A 20037-nucleotide genomic window follows, 5' to 3' on the forward strand; every position below is an offset into this window, starting at 1 on the left:
AATACTTGCCTGTGATAAAAAAAATCTAAACATACTATTCTTTCACTATGTCTAGCGAGTAGCGATAGAAGTGTGCATTAGTTATACTGAAATATGGAAGAGAATGAACCACCAGCATATGGGAGCTAAGCATCATAACGTGTTGCCAGAAGAAATTGTCGTACAGCAAACAAACAGTCGTACAGCAGGCAGAAACAGTCGTACAGCAGGCAGAAACAGTCGTACAGCAGGCAGAAACAGTCGTACAGCAGGCAGAAACAGTCGTACAGCAGGCAGAAACAGTCGTACAGCAGGCAGGAGCAGTCACACATTAGGCAGGAGCAGTCGTACAACAAGAAAGAGTCATACAGCAAGCTGAAACAGTCGTACAGCAAGCTGAAACAGTCGTACAGCAAGCTGAAGCAGTCGTACAGCAAGCTGAAACAGTCGTACAGCAAGCTGAAGCAGTCGTACAGCAAGCTGAAACAGTCGTACAGCAAGCAAAAACAGCAGCACAACTTACTTCAGACAGCATTCCTTGATCCTGAGGGCGAGCCTCCTGAAGGCGCCCACTTTGGTCACCTGGTACTTGGCCTCCATCGTCACCTTGACCCCTTGCCCACTGGTCCCAGCCACTACCAAGTTCCCCTCCGTCGTCCGTGATACTCCTTTGCAGGCGACGGGAGACTTGCCAGCCGCTAGGGGCACAGAGAACCTCCATGACGCAGGTTCCGAGATGGTGGAGAACCTGGTGTTGGGGGTGAGGAGGCCAGTGGCGGAGGCGCTACTACTCCTCCGACGCCTCTTGACCGGGTCTGACTGTGCAACGAGGCAGTCCCAAGCGCCGCTATCGCCACTCTGGCCTCTAAGACGAACCAACGTGTCGACAGAACTACCCGGGGTATTAGGCTGTATTCGTTGCATCCTCTTACTGTTACTGCTATTACTGCTGTTACTACTGTTACTACTACTGATGCTGCTAAGACTGCTATTACTGCCGTTCATAGTCGTTGTCTTCTTCTTCTTCCTCCTCCTCATGCCGCTGTTGTTGAGGTGTGTGGTGCTTGGTTTAGTGAAGAGCTGCTGTTGACTCTGGCTAGTTTTCAATGTCCTGTTCTTGTCGTTCGTCTCTGATTGTGACAGAAGCTCAAACGTGCGTCTCTTTTACTCTCGATTAGTCTTTGTTTTACCCTTCACTTCTGTAGCAGCTGTAGTGGTGGTTAAAAGTCTCTCTACACTGCACCAACTTGGGCTGCGACACTTCTCTGTAGGGTGGTCGTTATTATATGGTAGATGGTGTCACATATTTACTCACCAAAACCCACACATACATACATACATACATACATACATACATACATACATTAACACTCAATATACATCACTATGAAAGAGACAAAATACAGAAGATCGGTTTTATTCAATGAAAAAAACAAAACAAAAAACACATTGCATCACGTACGGTGGAATAAAAAAAATCACGTACAAGAAAAAAAAATCACGTACGGTGCAGGAAAATTACATACGACCATAACTTTTAAATATCTTTGGTTAAAATACAGACGTGTAAAAGAAAACACTCTAAAAATACAACTGGTGGTAGTTTCTCTCTCTCTCTCTCTCTCTCCTTTAACCAGTGACGTACACAAAGTACTTTAACAACTCGTTCGTAGATTTTAAGCTTTCTCCTAAAAATGGCCACAAAGGGACAAACTTTCACCTGGTAACCCACAATGCACCGCCACCCTCCCTCCTACAGTGTCTCGGCTTTCTTTTGTAATATTTTGCTTTCACTCTCACTCTTTTATTTCTCTTTGGCTATGTTACTTTCATCTAACCTAACCTAACCTAACCTAACCTAACCCCCATCTAGCCTAACCTAATCTAACCTAACCTAACCCCCATCTAACCTAACCTAATCTAACCTAGTCTAGCCTCAACTCACATAACCTAACCCCTCCCAACTTAGGTAATAATGACGACTAATTCGCCTACGTCAGGTGATATTTGTACCTACTGACGTGTGTGTGTGTGTGTGTATTACGGTCCTGTGTGTGTGTGTGTGTGTGTGTGTGTGTGTGTGTGTGTGTGTATCACTGCCCAGTGATATGTGTCATGTATAATTAGTTCTAAGTATTGATAGTTGTGCCTGGCAAAGATGATTGTGTGGGTGTGTACTGTACGTGTGTGTGTGTGGGTGTGTACTGTACGTGTGTGTGTGTGTGTGTGTGTGTGTACTGTACGTGTGTGTGTGTGTGTGTATTGTACGTGTGTGTGTGTGTGTGTGTGTGTGTGTGTGTGTGTACTGTACGTGTGTGTGTGTGTGTGTGTGTGAAAATATATGCATATACAGGTACGCGTATGTATCCGTGTCATCATTAACTATGAATACACCTTTATACATAATTACCTGATGCGTCACACAACAACATCTACCACCCCCCATTACCTTCTCCCGCGCCTCTAAAGCCACACACCAATAAAAGACTTCAATGGCGCACCAACGATAATAATAACTCGTAAATATATTCCGCTTAATAAAAAAAATCCACTATTTTATTTACAACATGTCAGTTTTATCGTAAAGTAAAACAATTTGATATTAAGAAAGTAAAGCGCTCCCTTCCCCTCGGTCAGAGAAGTAAACAAAGCACTGCAGATGGTTGCCTCATTAAACTTGGGTCGCGTTACTGTGGGGTCGTCATTTTTCCTCTTATGCGTATAATCACCTTCCTTCCTCACTCCTCGCTGTTAAACTACAAGTAAGAAGACACGACACCTCCTTTCCTTCCTTGTGTTCAAAGTACAATAAGGAGGAGGAGGAGGAAGGATGAAGGAAGCTAGAGACGTTGCTCCGGCACCAGACAGCCTCACACCCTCGCCTGCGGCCGCCTCTCGTCCCGTTCCCCCCGACCTCCATACTCAACATTTTCTTGCCTAATTTTTTAACACTTAAATGGATACGGAGAATGTAGCTAACTCACTCAATCTACGACGCGCTAATGATGACTAAAATCAGACCAAAGTTACTGTGACTACATTTTATATACGTCAATTACTACGTGAAATCCTGGACAAAATTCCCTGGACACTTTACATCGAGCATCTATCTACTTAAGGGTCATGTAAATAATGAGGAATTGTAATTTTTAACATCTACTCAAATCTCCTTTGTATTAATGATTTTACTATCTTGGTGTAATTGGATAATAACAAATACAGTTTACCAATTATACAAAATAAATTCACGTGTTAGACCCAAACTACAAGCCAGAAACTGTCTTAGTAAAAAGTTGTTAATGAAATTTGTCCTTCACCTCAACAACTTATATAGCAATCATTTCCGGGTCACGTAGATCTTGAAACCTTGAACCACTAGTATATAACAAGACACACGAATCTTTGAGCTAATCGTTTTAAACAACATTCTTTTGGTGTCCCTCACTCACAAACAGATGCAATTTCCACCAACATCTACTTTTTAAACATAATTTCACTTCAACTCTGCGTAATCGACTTTTATTTTTTTATTTTTTAAGTTACAGGAATTGCTATTAAAATCCTTCATACCGTCGTCATAGCAATCACAAATGTTCTCAGTAAAAAAAAAAAAGTCCATTATCCCAGCAGGTATACAGTAACACGCGAGGCTTGACTTGACTGGCTGCCACGCGATAATCGGCTACAGACTTACATAATTTACCCCTCTCTTACGTTTAATTTACTATTTGTTACAAGTTAAATTAAAAAAAAATTCTATATAATTTAACAAAGATACAGTACATATGAGCTTACTAATAGCATAAAGGAGACAGATATCAAAATAATTATACAAATGTCAGTCACTCATATGAATCCAACTGATGCTTCAAAACTAATTCTCACTTTTCTCAGACATATTGACATCAGACACTCACTCCAGTCATCTCAAGTACACTTACATCTATGGAGACAACGACATAAAAATACCAACATAGTGAATCTTCTAGTACTGAAGGATTATTGAAAAAATTCCACCGTCTACCGCAACACGAGTAAGCAAACTGATTTGATTTTCACGCGGAGGAAATAACGGAGATAAAATTTAACGGCATAACTAAAAGAAAGAAAACTGCAATAACATAAAACTAACCAGGGAGACTAAAAAATATAATATATACACAAGTAATGATTTAATTATATCAGGGAAATACTTGCTATAATAATTTGGTCTTAATGTTGATAGTTGAAGCAAGGTTAGGAAAAATGTTGGCGTCTCTGCACACTCAGTCATTTACTCAAATCACTCAATCTCTCACACCGGATGCACCACCACCTGATATAAACAGCTGAATAAATGTATGATGTGTTATCAAAGTAAGTGTGTGTGTGTGTGTGTGTGTGTGTGTGTGTGTGTGTGTGAAGAATCTCTAAACGTTATTCTTATCTTCAATCTCGATTACAGGAATTTGACTAAAGTTGCCCCTTAAAAAAAATACAATTCTTTTTAATATTATTTTACACACACACATACGGTTTTCTCTTTAAATAGGCCTAATTTCTTAAAACATAGGCCTATACCGTGGGGAGGCCTTGAAGATTCATATAATTCCTTGTAATATTTTTAAACTCTTGTTAAGTATCTAGTTCCTGAACCTTTGATAAGATAAATTACATCTTTATTCACTAACGACAGCTCTAATCACAACACAAAACTGCCCCATTAAATGCACCATAAATACCTCCATTAACCGCACCACTAACACCCCATTAACCGCACCACTATGTATGAATCTAAGATATATGTGAAGCAGAATCTAAAGTATGTATGAATCTTTGGTATGTGAGGGAGAGAGAGACATGTGAGGGAGGAAGAGACATGTGAGGGAGAGAGAGAGACATGTGAGGGAGAGAGGGTGGCACCTACACCAACATGGCACCCTCACAACACACAGCAGCCGTCACAGTGCCACAGACCAGGTAACATGTGGCCACTTAGTAGTTATCACAAGGCCACATCAGTTATCACAAGGCCACATCAGTTAACACGTGACACATCAGTTATCACGTGGCCACATCAGTTATCACAGGGTCACCTACCAGTTATCACAAGGCCACATCAGTTATCACGTGGCCACATCAGTTATCACAAGGCCACATCAGTTATCACAAGGCCACATCAGTTATCACAGGGTCACCAACCAGTTATCACAAGGCCACATCAGTTATCACAAGGCCACATCAGTTATCACGTGGCCACATCAGTTATCACGTGGCCACATCATTTATCACGTGGCCACACCAGTTATCAATGGCCACAACACATCAGTCAATACCGGGCCACACACCAGTTACCACAAGGCCACACATCATTCATCACATGGCAACAACACCTCAGTCAATACTGGGCCACACCAGTTACTACATGGCCACAATACATCAGTCACCAACATGGCCACACACACACACACACACACACACGAGTTATCACATGGCCACACTACACCAATCAATACAAGGCCACACAACATGACCTGAAAATGGCCCAAAATCACACCAAAAGTCGATGTTTTATGAGTCGTATCACCAACTCCAGGGCCCGGCACACACACACGCTTGCTTGCTTCCCTCCCTCCGTCGCTCGCCCACACCCACCACCTAACCTAATGCAGCACCAACACACACACTTTACACTCGATACAACACACGCGTCTCATTCGGTACACCACACTGCACCTGATCTCAAAATGGGAACCAGTACATGATATTCGATACAATATATAATTTCTACTCGGATACATGCACACTTATATAGTTCAGTATGTTATAATATGGTACAAGCACAGTTTATAAAGAACAGTACACTTATATAAGGCACAGTAGCACAGTTCACTTAGGACAAAAGTTCTAAGTGGTATAGTAAAGTTCAAGTATAACACAACACAAATTCACATCAAGAAACACAATTTACGATAAGAAAGGCAGAACACACACTATACAAAGTTCCCTCCAAGACACAGAGAGACACATATCATCGCTGTAGTAGTCAAGACACACGCACATAGACACATACACACACAAACACACACACACACATACACACCACCGCAACAACTACCATCGTCTTTGGTGACAGGGTAACGCTACGAGAGACCAACACCGAATGAGGGGAGCCAGACAGAAAGGCAGGCAGGCTAGGGGAGAGGGAGAGAGGGGGAGAGAGAGAGGGGGGAGGTAGAGGAGGGACAGTGACTCAGGATTGCGGGAGAAGGGGAGGGGGATAAGTGAGGGGGGAGGGGGGCAGTGAGAGAGAGAGAGAGAGGGGTAGTAGGAAAACCAGGAAAGGAGTATTCGTAATATTAAGGATCACTTCAGTAAGATCAGATGGAACTTGTAAAGGGAATTTTTCTCTCACAGTTGCAGAAAAACCATTACGACTTGACTAACTGTAAGGGGAAATGAGGGGAAAGAGGGTTAAGGGGGAGTCTCAGTAGTGGTAGTAAATGGGGGGGGGGTGTGAGGGCGGTTACAGAGGGAGGCACGGTGACAGGGGGTAGGTGAGGGTGAATGAGACAAGCGTGATAGATGTACTGCCAGACTACACGCACAGGCCTTCCCTCCTTCCCTTCCTTCTTTCCCTTCCTTCCTTCCCTCCCCCTCACCAGTATTTTCCATAAGGTGTCAAAAGTGATCACACACACACACACACACACACACACACACACACACACACACACACACACACTGAAAACATAAACAAAATACGAGTGACTTTATTTACAAATACACCAAAATTAAAAAAAAAAAAAATCATAAAAACTTTTCTTCAATATTTACAAATTAAAATAACAGGTGGATGGCTGAATGGATAAATGGATATCTAAATAGATTAAGTTTGGATATTGTTGGATAAACGAATGTGGAGGCCAAGTTACTTTATTGTAGTAAACTGGAGGGAGAGAAGAACCAGGGTAGCGTAACAGGGATTCCCGCACGCGACTACCACCACTACCACAGACAATCAATACAACAACCTGCAGAATACCACGTGTCTCGCCCCTCCCTCTCACTCCCTCTCACTCTCTAACTCCCTCTCACTCACTCACCTTCCCTCCCTAATCACTCAAGAGTAATCCCAGTTGGTTTAAATACAATTTCTTGAAGGGATTGACAAAATGTGGTGATGTAGGCAGGCTGGTCATTGATTGGTTAGTTGCTTGGGGGTAAATGAACCAATCAGGATGCGATTTATAGAGAGAGAAGGAATGAGGGAAAAGTCGTCAATTAGTTTATGTGTGTAGAGACGTCACCATACACACACACACACACACACACACACACACACACCAAGGACGGAGGGGACATACAAGGACAAGGTCGATCATAAATACACCGGCACAGCGACACGGACAGACAGAATGATATACGGAATGATATACGGCACAGCGACTCGGACAGACAGACACAGACAGACAGACAGACAGATAGACAGACAGACAGACACACAGGACAAAGACATCACAAAGACATATACATACACCCACACACAGAAATAAACACATACAAAGACATAATCACACACACACGAAAACACACACACACACACACACGTAAACACACACACACACGTAAACACATACACAACACACACACACACACGTAAACACACACACACACACACACGTAAACACATACACACACACACACGTAAACACACACACACAAACACACACACGTAAACACACACACGTAAACACACACACACACACACACACACGTAAACACACACACACACACACACACACACACACACACACGTAAACACACACACACACACACACACACACACACACACACACCTCTCCAGTAAATGCGCAAAGCACTTAACCCCTACATGACTACACACGAACTGTCACGTCTCTCTCTCTCTCCTTCCTCCTCCTCCTTCCTCCTCCTCCTTCCTCCTTCCTCACCTCGTGGGAGTTCCGGCAGGGGTGAGGGTGCACACTAGACCCTGGTGGGCGTGCAATCCTTCCAGCACTGTCGATGAGAAGGGTGTGGGGGCAGGTGTGGGGTGTTCAGGATAAGGTGTGGTAGGTAGGGTGAGGGGAGGTGTGGGTGTAGGGGTGAGGGGGGGGTGGGGCGGGGTGTGGGGGCAGGTGTGGGGAGGTTCTAGGGGAGGACGTGGGGAAGGTGTGGGGACGTAGGGGTGAAAGTGTGGGGCAGGACGTGTGGGGCAGTGTGGGGAGGTGGGGGAATGAGAAAGAGAGAAAGGTCACTTGTTTTATCTTCTTGTGTGTGTGTGTGGTCACGTTAAAACCAGTGTGTGTCCTGAAGGAGGGGTGGAGGGAGGGGTGGAGGGAGGGTTACATTCAGCGACCCCCACCCCACCCGTTTCTTCCCGTTCTTCTTGACCCAACTGGCTCCATCCAGCTGGTCTTCTACACCGAGTGGTTTTGCACACACACACTCACACACACACACACACACACACACACACACACACACACACACACACACACACACACACACCAGCTGTCACAAACAATTACTTACGTACACACATATACTGACAATGTACACACACAGATTTGAATAAAACATACCCATACGTACACAGAATACACTTTACTACATATTTGCACACACACACACACACACACACACACACGGATAATGATACAGCACACGCACACACGTACCCAAATACAGATATAAACTACGCAATTGCACACACACACGCGATAAAGAGCGACAGATAAACATAAATAAGATCACAGTAAACAGACAAAATGACAGACAGGCACAGAGAGACACAGAATGAGAGAGAGAGAGAGAGAGAGAGAGAGTTGGAGGAGGGAAAAGAATAAGGTCGAGAGGAAGGGAAGAGGAAGGATGTATAGGGGTGTGAGAGTAGGGGGGCATGAGGGGAGAGGAGGTAGGGGGGCATCAGGGGGAGTAGGGGAGCATAGGGGGGAAGGAGGGAGAGGGGGGGGGCATGAGGGAGAGTAGGGGGGCATGAGGGAGAGTAGGGGGGCATGAGGGAGAGTAGGGGGCATAGAGGGAGAGTAGGGGGGCATGAGGGAGAGTAGGCGAGGGAAGTAGCATGAGGGAGAGTAGGGCATGAGGGAGAGTAGGGGGCATCAGGGAGAGTAGGGGAGCACATCAGAGTAGGGGGGCATCAACACCAAAATTTAGGCCTGACGCCCTCCCACCTCCCTCACTCCTCCCACCTCCACACCTCCTCACTTCTCCTCCCACCTCACCTCCTCCACCTCCTCACCACTCACTCCTCCCTCTCCCACCACTCCTCACCTCCCACCTCACCTCCCTCTCCTCCTCCTCCCTCCCCCACCTCCCACCTCCTCCACTCCCTCCTCACTATCGATCACTATGGTGAGTCGAGAGTACATATAACCAGGGGGGGAGAAGGAGGGGGAGAAGAGGGAGAGGAGATAAGAGGAAAGAGATATGGGAAGATATGAGAATGAACGATTGAGAGGATGATGGGAAGAGGAGACAGAAAGAGGGGAAGGAAGGAAGGAAAGAAGGGGTGATGAAGAAGGAGATGGAAGTGAAGAAGGAGGAGGAGGAGGGGGAGGAGGAGGGGGAGGAGGGAGGAGGAGGAGGAAAGAGGGAGGAGGAGGGGAAGAGGAGGAGGAGGAGGAGGAGGGAGGAGGAGGAAGAGAGGAGGAGGAGGAGGATGATAATATTTGTGATGGCGTGAAATGGGAGGGACGGCTACTGACAAATGAGGGAGGGAAAGGTGAGGAGAAATAAGGGTGAGGTGGTGGTTACAGGAGGGAGGGTGAGGGAGGGGAGGGGAGAGGTGAGAAAACGAGGTAGCAAGATTGATGGATGAGGGGAGGGGAGGGGAGGGGGAGGGAGGGTGGGAGGGTTAATAGAGGGGTGACAGTACTATGAATGTGAGGGAGGGAAGGGGAGGGAGTTACTATTTATATCACACCAATCTAACACCTTCTGGATGGTGGGAGGGAGAGGGGGAGGAGAGGGGGAAGTGAGGAGAGAGGGGGAGGTGAGGAGAGAGGGGGAGGAGAGAGGGGGAGGTGAGGAGAGAGGGGGTATGAGGTTATCAGATTTATAACAATGTCATCTCTCTCTCTCTCTCTCTCTCTCGTTTCTCTCTCTCTCTCGTCTCTCTCTCTCTCTTTTATCTCCTTTGCGATGCTCATGTCTCTCACCTTTCCCAGCAAATTGTGTCCCACCTTCTCTCTCCCTCTCAGCTCCAAGTAAACTCCTTCCTCTCTCTCTCTCAGCGACATATTTCATCCTCCAACCATTATTGACACACACACACACACACAAACACCTATCATACCAGGCGAATGTACACTATCTTGGCCGAAAATCACCTCCCTTCGTCAGGAGATACACGAACGTCTACCTCCCTTCGTCAGGAGATACACGAACGTCTATCTCCCTTCGTCAGGATATAAGTGAACATCTACCTCCCTTCGTCAGGATATAAGTGAACATCTACCTCCCTTCGTCAGGACATACTCGAACGCAACAAAGACACCCTCCAGCCTCAGGTACTGGCTAACGAGTGAGGTGACAGTACCGAGCGCTGTGAGTCATCGGGGGTCAGTGTACACATGATTAGGGGGACTCACAGTACTCGGGTCGATTCTTGCTCGAGTATGTAGGACAGTGTGGTCGTCTGGCTGAGAGGAAGAGAGGGGAAGAGTGAGGAGAGAGGGGAAGAGTGAGGGGAAGAATGAGGGAGAGAGGAGAAGAGTGAGGAGAGAGGGGAAGAATGAGAAGAGAGAAGAGGAGGAGAGAGGGGAGAGTGAGGAGAGAGAGAGGGAAGGGAGAGAGGGGAAGAGTGAGAGAGAGGGGAAGAGTGAGAGAGAGAGGGGAAGAGTGAGGGGAAGAATGAGGAGAAGAGTGAGGAGAGAGAGGAGAAGAGTGAGGAGAGAGGGAGAAGAGAGGAGAGAGAAGAATGAGAAGAGAGGGGAAGAGTGCAGGAGGAGAGGGGAAGAGAGAGAGAGAGGGGAAGAGGAGGGAGAGGGGGAAGAGTGGAGAGAAGAGGAGGGGGGGGAGGGGTTGGTGTGAGACGAGAAAAGAGGGCCAGAAATAAGAGAGGAATTGAGGGAGAGGAAGGAGAGAGGTTGGTGGGAGAATAGGAAGAGTGAAGGGGAAAAAGGGAGGGGTGGGGGGAAGAGGAAGGAGGAAAAAGAGGACACGAGGCATGACAGTAGTAACCCACCACCATCACCTCACTGATGTCCCTCCGTCAGATCTACCCAAACCTGATAGTTCTCAGCGCTAAGGACAAAATCGACGGTGAATCTCATACACAGGGCGTGGGTCAGGTCCCCTAACTCAAGACCGTCGTTATAGTAGGGTCTTTACACACACACACACACACACACACGCGTAGCAGCGGGTTCCCGAGGCACAGGTCAGCAAGCAACACTCCCACACACTCTGCCAAGAATTTCAAACTCGCGCACCAGGACACACGTGGTGGCCAGCACTGTTCTCAAGCAAGCCTTCCTTTCCCACCCCGTGCTTACGCTGAACACCTGTACCTCACCCCGTGCTGATCCTGAACACCTGTAGCCCACTCCGTGCTGTTGCTGATCACCTGTACCTCACCCCGTGCTGACATTAAACACCAGTACCTCACCCCGTGCTGACGCTGAACACCTGTACCCCACCCCAGGCTGACACTGAGTACCTGTATCTTACCCCTTTCTGACACTTAGCACCTATGTCTTACCCCGTGCTGACATTAAACACCTGTACCTCACCCTGTGCTGACATTAAACTCCTGTATCTTCTTACCCCGTGCTGACACTGAAGAACATCAATACTTTACCCCGTGCTGACGCTAAACACTTGCAACACCTGTATCTTACCCCGTGGTGACGCTGAGGAACATCTTTACTTCTGTGTCTTGCCCGTGTTGACCCAGACACCTGTACCTCACCTCGTGCTGACGATGAACACCTGTAACCTCTCACTCCCCCTTTCTTTCGTGCTGACGCTGGACACCTGTTGTCTCTTGAGCCGTGCTGGATGCACACCTTTTCCTCAACACCTTTGGCGCCAGATCACACTATCGTCTGAACGTGATATTGAGTACAAGGACTTTACATACTCCCCGCGCTTGTTCCGCCTCGCCCACGTCCTCAACAATATTCTTCAGTCTCATCCTTTCGTTGCAAAACTCGGTCCTGACGCACCTTTACCACGCCCCTAACCCCTATATTTCATAACAAAGTCACTCCCTGTTGCAAAAAACCCGCTCCTGACGCGCCTTTACCACGCCCCCCACGCCCAATTTTATCACGAAGACGTACTCCCGAATGCAAGAACAACCATCTCCCGACGCGCCTCTGCCATGTACCTACGGCTATTATTCATCACCAACACGATGCTTAATGCAAGGACTTTTCCAGTCACGTTTCCGCACCAGCTCCCGGCACGAGGACCTGTCTGAAGACGCATATGTCTCTATCCCAGGTTATGTAGTTAAGTGAGTATTTATAACAAGAAACTTTAAAACTGTAGGTAAATATAACAAGAAACTTTAAAACTGTAGGTAAATATAACAAGAAACTTTAAAACTGTAGGTAAATATAACAAGAAACTTTAAAACTGTAGGTAAATATAACAAGAAACTTTAAAACTGTAGGTAAATATAACAAGAAACTTTAAAACTGTAGGTAAATATAAAAAGAAACTTTGAAACTGGAGGTAAATATAACAAGAAACTTTAAAACTGTAGGTAAATATAACAAGAAACTTTGAAACTGTAGGTAAATATAACAAGAAACTTTGAAACTGTAGGTAAATATAACAAGAAACTTTAAAAACTGTAGGTAAATATAACAAGAAACTTTAAAACTGTAGGTAAATATAACAAGAAACTTTAAAACTGTAGGTATATATAACAAGAAACTTTAAAACTGTAGGTAAATATAACAAGAAACTTTAAAACTGTAGGTAAATATAACAAGAAACTTTGAATCTTTATAAATATACTGTATCAAGCTGGAGAAACTTTGTAAATATATATATTTAAATATATAAACATGAACTTTAAAATTATAGGTACATATATAACGTCGGGATTCTGAAACAAAATACAAAGCTGATATATAATTCACCAATAATTTCTTCATAATGTGGTAGATATACATGTTATACATTATACACGATGCTTAATATATATTACAATGAAGAGAATAATTACTTACCTTTTCACCACATACAATTATACAATATAAATACTTAATAATGCATAATTAACAACTAGGTACTTACTGGCCGTGGTGCCGCATTATAGGGGACGCGTGAAGACTTACCCGCATTATAGGGGGCCACGTGAAGATTTACCCGCATTATAGGGGACGCGTGAAGATTTACCCGCATTATAGGGGACGTGTAAAGACTTACCCACATTATAGGGGACGCGTAAAGACTTACCCGCATTATAGGAGCCACATGAAGATTTACCCGCATTATAGGGGACGCATCATACCCTAAATGGGATGATTTAAATATATTTACGGATTTATAATGAGAAGTATGATACCAAAAGCTGTCTCAGAAATATGTATACACAACCTGACCTGACCTAACCAAGGAGGGAGGGTCGGGGGGAGGGGAGGTGACGGTGGCTAGTTGTATGGGAGGAACACACACACACACACCTCTACCCTTCCGTCTTGGTCTTCTGTCCCATCTCAGTCCCAATTCTGTTCCATAAAATCCGTTAATTGGAATTTTCACATCTAACGGACCCTTGATATAACGGACTACCCTCTCCCACACTCTTCACTTGGTCTCGAGGAGGTGAGTCACTACTTAAGTCAGCCCCAGAGCCATTAAGCCAGTCCCAGTGTCATTAAGTCCGTACCAGTGCCATTAGTTTAGTACCAGGGCCATTAAGTCAGTCCCAGTGCCATTAAGTCAGCCCCAGTGCCATTAAGTCAGTCCCAGTGCCATTAAGTCAGTCCCAGTGCCATTAAGTCAGTCCCAGTGCCATTAAGACAGTCCCAGTGCCATTAAGTCAGTCCCAGTGCCATTAAGTCAGTCCCAGTGCCATTAAGCCCCAGTGCCAAAAAGTCAGTTCCAGTGCCATTAAGTCATTCCAACCTTACCTAACCTAATCCGTCTATATTTTAACATTAATCTAACTAAATATTCGGACGATGTTGGGTCACGGATGTTAATAATTTCCTTAAACATCGTGAAAAAAATAATTTAGGGTCGTAATCACCTGTATAACATTTAATGAGATGTTTCTATTTCAAGGTTTAATTATATCCCACTCATGGGTTTAAGGTCTGGCTAAAGGTAGATGACTGTCGTGATGTTTTACTTAGTCAGTCAGTCAGTCAGTCAGTTAAATACAAATACTGACTTCAGACTAGCCATCGAAAATAATGGCCTTGTAGCTAAAATTCTGTTATTAAACCCAACACACACACACACAAGGTACTCCTCTTCCTCCTTCTCCACCTGTTGCTATCATCTGCAGGAGATGAAGGTCCATCATACACGTGAAGTTGTCAACACACCAAGACCTTCCCCTCCTTCCTCCTCTTCTTCCTGAGGGTCCCCAACCTGGAGTGTAACCGACTACTCGTTTGTGTCAGTCGCTGGCTCGCTAGATGACAAGCTGAGGGGTCGTGTAATGGCTAGAGACAGACAGAGAGAGAGAGAGAGAGAGAGAGAGAGAGAGAGAGAGACACACGCAGTAACAAGCTCTACTGCCAAGATATGAGAGCGAGGTCGAGGGTGACTCTGGCTGGCAAGTATGAAGCATTGACTATGTATGTAGGGAAACGGTGACGGAGGGGAGGGGGGGGGAAGTGATTACCATAGAGGACGCCGTTATGAAGTCAACCAATATAGATCACTAATACCCTAACTTAGTGACCTGAAATACACCCTAGATTGTGTGGGGGGGGCTTATCGGTAAACAAGGGATCAAAATAAAGACAGTACTGGTAGGGTGACAATGTTCGCTTGGGTCTATTTCCAAAAACCATGTCATATTTGTGGGATAGAGAGAGAAACGCCTGATGATGTTGACTGCTCGTACTGGAGTTGGTTTTATGATACGGATATAATATTTCTGGATGTTGGTTGACGGGGGCCACACTACACCTAGGCGGCCATCACCGACGTTGGGATGGGGGGGGGGGGCCGGGGGTAAACAAAACAAGGTGTTATCCAGGCGATCAGCTGATGTTTGTTTTGACGATCAGCTGACATTTATTTTGATGATCAGCTGACATTTATTTTGACGATCAGCTGACATTTGTTTTGATGATCAGCCGATGAACACACAATGACGTGTCACTTCTCATGCACCATAGAGAATAAGTCAATAATATATAATAGATTTTAAAGAATAAAGACACAAGAACAATTCTACATCATCTATAAGTCATGCATCAGCAAAAAACAAATGAATAACGTCAACTATAAACATGATGAATATAAACATTGCAGGCTGTGTTTATAATGAATGTGTATGAATGTGAACGTGAAATATGTTAGCTCCTTCACATACCAACCTGTGACACCAACACCTGTACAAACCCATAGAAACAAACACTCAATATATAGAACAAATATCTTCAAATACCTGTTAATAATAAATGTCATAATATCCATCACGTGTTAAAAAATATACTAAGCATATTTGAGAGAGAGAGAGAGAGAGAGAGAGAGAGAGAGAGAGAGAGAGAGAGAGATTCAACAACACTGGCTACCTGCATCAGCTCGTCCAGGTAAGGGCAGGTCAATAGGCTCATCATGCAGTACAACACCCGGGAAAAAGTTTACGGAATATAAAGGAAGAACACCTGTCTTAGCACCTGTCTTAGCACCTGTCTTAGCATCTGTCTTAACATCTGTCTTAACACTTGTCTCAACATCTGTCTTAACATCTGTCTTAACACCTGCCTCTGAACACTTGACTAAACACCTCTCTTAACACTTGCCTTAACACCTGTCTTAACAATTGTCTTAACACCTGTCATAACACCTGTAATAACACATGTTTTAACAACTGTCTTAACACCTGTCTTAACACCTGTCTTAACGCCTAACTTAACTCCTGTCTTAACACCTGTCTTAACTCCTGTCTTAACACCTGTCTTAACACATGTCTCAACACGTGTCTTAACACCTGTCTTATCACTTGTAATAACACATGTCTTAACACCTTCCTTAACGTCTGTCTGTCTTAACACCTGTCTTAACAATTGTCTTAACACCTGTCATAACACCTGTAATAACACATGTTTTAACACCTGTCTTAACACCTGTCTTAACACCTGTCTTAACACCTGTCTTAACACCTGTCTTAACTCCTGTCTTAACTCCTGTCTTAACACCTGTCTTAACACATGTCTCAACACTTGTCTTAACACCTGTCTTGTCTTAACACCTGTCTTAACACCTGTCTTAACGCCTAAAATAACTCCTGTCTTAACACCTGTCTTAAAGCCTAACTTAACTCCTGTCTCAACACTTGTCTTAACACATGTCTTAACGTCTGTCTGTCTTAACACCTGTCTTAACACCTGTCTTAACACCTGTCTCAACACTTGTCTTAACACATGTCTTAACACCTGTCTTAACTCCTGTCTGTCTTAACACCTGTCTTATCACTTGTAATAACACATGTCTTAACACCTTCCTTAACGTCTGTCTGTCTTAACACCTGTCTTAACACCTGTCTTAACACCTGTCTCAACACTTGTCTTAACACATGTCTTAATACCTGTCTTAACTCCTGTCTGTCTTAACACCTGTCTTAACACCTGTCTTAACGCCTAACTTAACTCCTGTCTTAACACCTGTCTTAACACATGTCTCAACACTTGTCTTAACACATGTCTTAACACCTGTCTTAACACCTGTCTGTCTTAACACCTGTCTTAACACATGTCTCAACATGTGTCTTAACACCTGTCTTAACTCCTGTCTTAACACCTGCAATAACATGTCTTAACACCTTCCTTAACTCCTGTCTGTCTTAACACCTTCCTTAACTCCTGTCTGTCTTAACACCTGTCTTAACTCCTGTCTTAACACCTGTCTCAACTCCTGTCTTAACACCTGTAATACGGTGACTCAATACATCCAATTTGAAGTACCATGACTATGTACTCAAAGGCCATTACATTACTCAAAGGATTATCATGTACAATTCAAAGGGTTATTCTAGTACTCAAAGGTTATGATATAGTACTCAATATGTTACGAAAAAGTACGCAAAGGGTTATTATATTATGCCCAAAGGGTTAAGACATAGTACTCAAATGGTTTAAGTCATTGTACTCAAAGGATTGTCATCGTACTCAAAGGGTTAAGACATCATACTCAAGGTATTAAGACATCGTACTCAAGGTGTTAAGTCATTGTATTCAAAGGATTAAAACATCGTACTCAAGGTGTTACGCAAATTTAATCAACTCAGAACTTTTGTGGAGTGAGTCAGTCTGAGGTCGAGAGAGAGAGAGAGAGAGAGAGAGAGAGAGAGAGAGAGGCATAGTAAGAAAGACAAAGAGATAAAACGAAAGATAAGAGAGAGACAAGATTATGGAGGAGGGGAGTGGAGGAAACAGAGAAATAAAAGAGAATCGAGAAGTGAGGGGAAGAGAGGTGAGGGGGAAAGGTGAGGGGAAAAGAGGCAAGGGGAAGAGGGATTGAAAGAGGTGAGGGAAAGAGGTGAGGAAAAGGTGAGGAAAGAGGCGAGGGGAAGAGGTGAGGTGAAGAGAAGGAGGGAAAATGTGAGGGAAGAGAAGTGAGGGGAAGAGAGGTGAGGGGAAAAGGTGAGGGGAAAAGAAGCGAGGGAAAATGTGAGGGGAAGAGAAGTGAGGGAAGAGAGGTGAGGGGAAAAGGTGAGGGGAAGAGGGGGAAGAGGTGATTGAAAGAGGTGAGGGGAAGAGAAGTGAGGGGAAGAGAGGTGGAGGAAAAGAGGTGAGGGGAAGAGAGGTGAGGGGAAAAGGTGAGGGGAACAGGTGAGGGGAAAAGAGGCAAGGGGAAGAGGTGAGGGAAGAGAGTTGAGGGAAAGAGGTGAGGGGAAGAGAAGTGAGGGGAAGAGAGGTGAGGGAAAGAGGTGAGGGGAAGAGGTGTTTGAAAGAGGTGAGGGGAAGAGGTGTTTGAAAGAGGTGAGGGGAAGAGGTGAGGGGGAAGTGAGAGGAGGAGAGATAAAGGGACGAAATTGAGGCAAAAAGTGGGAGTAGAAGAGAAAGGAAATAGAGAAGAAATGAGAGAAAAGAAAAAGAAGAAGAAGATGAAGAGGAAGAAGAGGAAGAAGAGGAAGAAGAGAAAGGAGATGAAGAAGGAGAGGAAGAGAAAGAAGAAGAGGAGGAAGAAGAGGAAGAAGAAGAGGAAGAGAAAGAAGAAGAGGAGGAAGAAGAGGAAGAAGAGGAAGAAGAGGAAGAAGAAGATGAAGAAGAAGAGGAAGAGAAAGAAGAGGAGGAGGAAGAAGAGGAGGAAGAAGGAAAAAAGACAAACAAGCAGACAAACGACAACAAATAATTAATACTCTATCTTAGAAAAGTGAAAGGGAGAGAGAGGGGAGTGAGAAGAGTGAGAGGAGAGGGAGTGAGAGGGAGTGATTAGAGGGGGTGAGGAGAGAGAAGGAGAGACGGAGAACAGACAAACACACACACACACACACACACACACACACACAGGACCAATCCCAACGCTGGTCGCCTCTATTACTCCTTCCCTCAGTACTAAGTAATCTATCCCTCGTGTAGAGAGAGTTAAGTAACCACAAAGGCGCTCAGCGATCGATTGGTAACTGAAAATAAGAAGTCAATTAGTTATCTATGCTAATAAGCCCATTAGGTGGTTAGAGTTTAATGTTCTCACTAAGTAATGACTAATTGTTGAACACTATATAAGCACAGGTAATAGCCAGTCAGTTGAGACCAGTTAGCAGCGCCAGCCAATTAGGTTCAAGGCCAGGCAGCACCAGCCAATTGGGATTCAAGGCCAGATAGCACCAGCCAATCAAATCAGGCAACGTCACAAGCATACACAGCCAATAGGCGGGGCAGCCAGTGTACGGTTTCCTAGATTCTTACGTTTAATTTCCTCCTTAGTTAATGATAATCAACAGTGTCGTAGGCTCAAGTGAACGAATTAAAACCAAAAATATACGTTCTACTGTGTCCAGCCAGGAGGAAATAATGACGTAAGAATCTCTGAGAATCCGGTGTTGGACGGTGGGAAGACTGAGGTGCACTTACAAGTCGGTGAGCAACAGAAGTGGGATATCCGTAAGAAAACTGGAAGAAAGAATAACGTGGGGGGTTAGATAGGGGGGAGGGTGGAGGCGAGGCAGTACACGTCAACACTATCCGGAGAAAAAACGCTAGAACTTTTTTTTTTCTTACCCCCGCGCCCACCAGCTGATGGTCCCGGGTTCTGTTAAGTTTCCCGCGTTAATTTGTTTACCCAGAACTCATTTTGTTCCATTTAAAAGTCTCTTAGGACAGTCTAGGTGTATTTTTAACGCCATTTTGACCATCTACCTCGTGTCGGGAATTTAAATGGGAATAATTTTACAACTATATGCGTTCTGTCATCATTACTTCGTGGTTGAACCCTAAAGAACCCAGGACAAGACACTTACTGTTCCCGCTAAACTGAACAACTAAAACAACAACAACCTCTAACTTTAATTCAATCTATAAATAATATCACTTATTGTCTTGTGAAATTACGTCAACAAATATTACTTTCAACGAGGAAGAGAAAGAAAAACGCGGAGCTATTTTCACAGGAACAGGAAGCGTCGTTTTAACCTCAAGTCACCCCGTCAAACCCCCCAACAGCACACGTCATGGTTCAAACACGATCTTTTCAAGAAGATCAAGACCCATTAAATGATCTTATGAGGAAGGGGAGAGGGGGGAGGGTTAGAGCACGTGCGGAGCGGGGGGAGGAGCGGGGGGAGGGGAAATTCTTTTCATATTGGATCCAGGACACACACACACACACCGGGAGAATATGCACCCTCTGAATACAAGACGTGAACCTTTTATACCTCGAGACACTGGGAAG

The 20037-nt window shown here is 44.7% G+C and overlaps 1 protein-coding gene across 5 annotated transcripts in view; it reads right to left on the reverse strand.

Moving 5' to 3' along the window:
• Positions 1 to 20037, reverse strand: part of LOC121878688 (G protein-activated inward rectifier potassium channel 3-like) — an 87969-nt gene that overhangs the window by 35535 nt on the left and 32397 nt on the right. For 2 of the 5 annotated variants that reach the window (XM_042385034.1, XM_042385033.1), the window contains exons 1-2: positions 6077 to 6113; positions 503 to 1244 (exon numbers count right to left, since the gene is read on the reverse strand). The exons of the other annotated variants lie outside the window; for them this stretch is intronic. In XM_042385034.1, coding sequence (XP_042240968.1) covers positions 503 to 1017 — 515 coding nt within the window. In that variant the 5' untranslated portion in view covers positions 1018 to 1244; positions 6077 to 6113. Of the gene's footprint in view, positions 1 to 502; positions 1245 to 6076; positions 6114 to 20037 lie in introns of those variants that run through there. 5 annotated transcript variants of the gene reach the window in all.

Source organism: Homarus americanus, unplaced genomic scaffold, assembly GCF_018991925.1.
Source record: "Homarus americanus isolate GMGI-L3 unplaced genomic scaffold, GMGI_Hamer_2.0 scaffold23518, whole genome shotgun sequence".
NCBI classification, from domain to species: Eukaryota; Metazoa; Arthropoda; class Malacostraca; order Decapoda; family Nephropidae; genus Homarus; species Homarus americanus.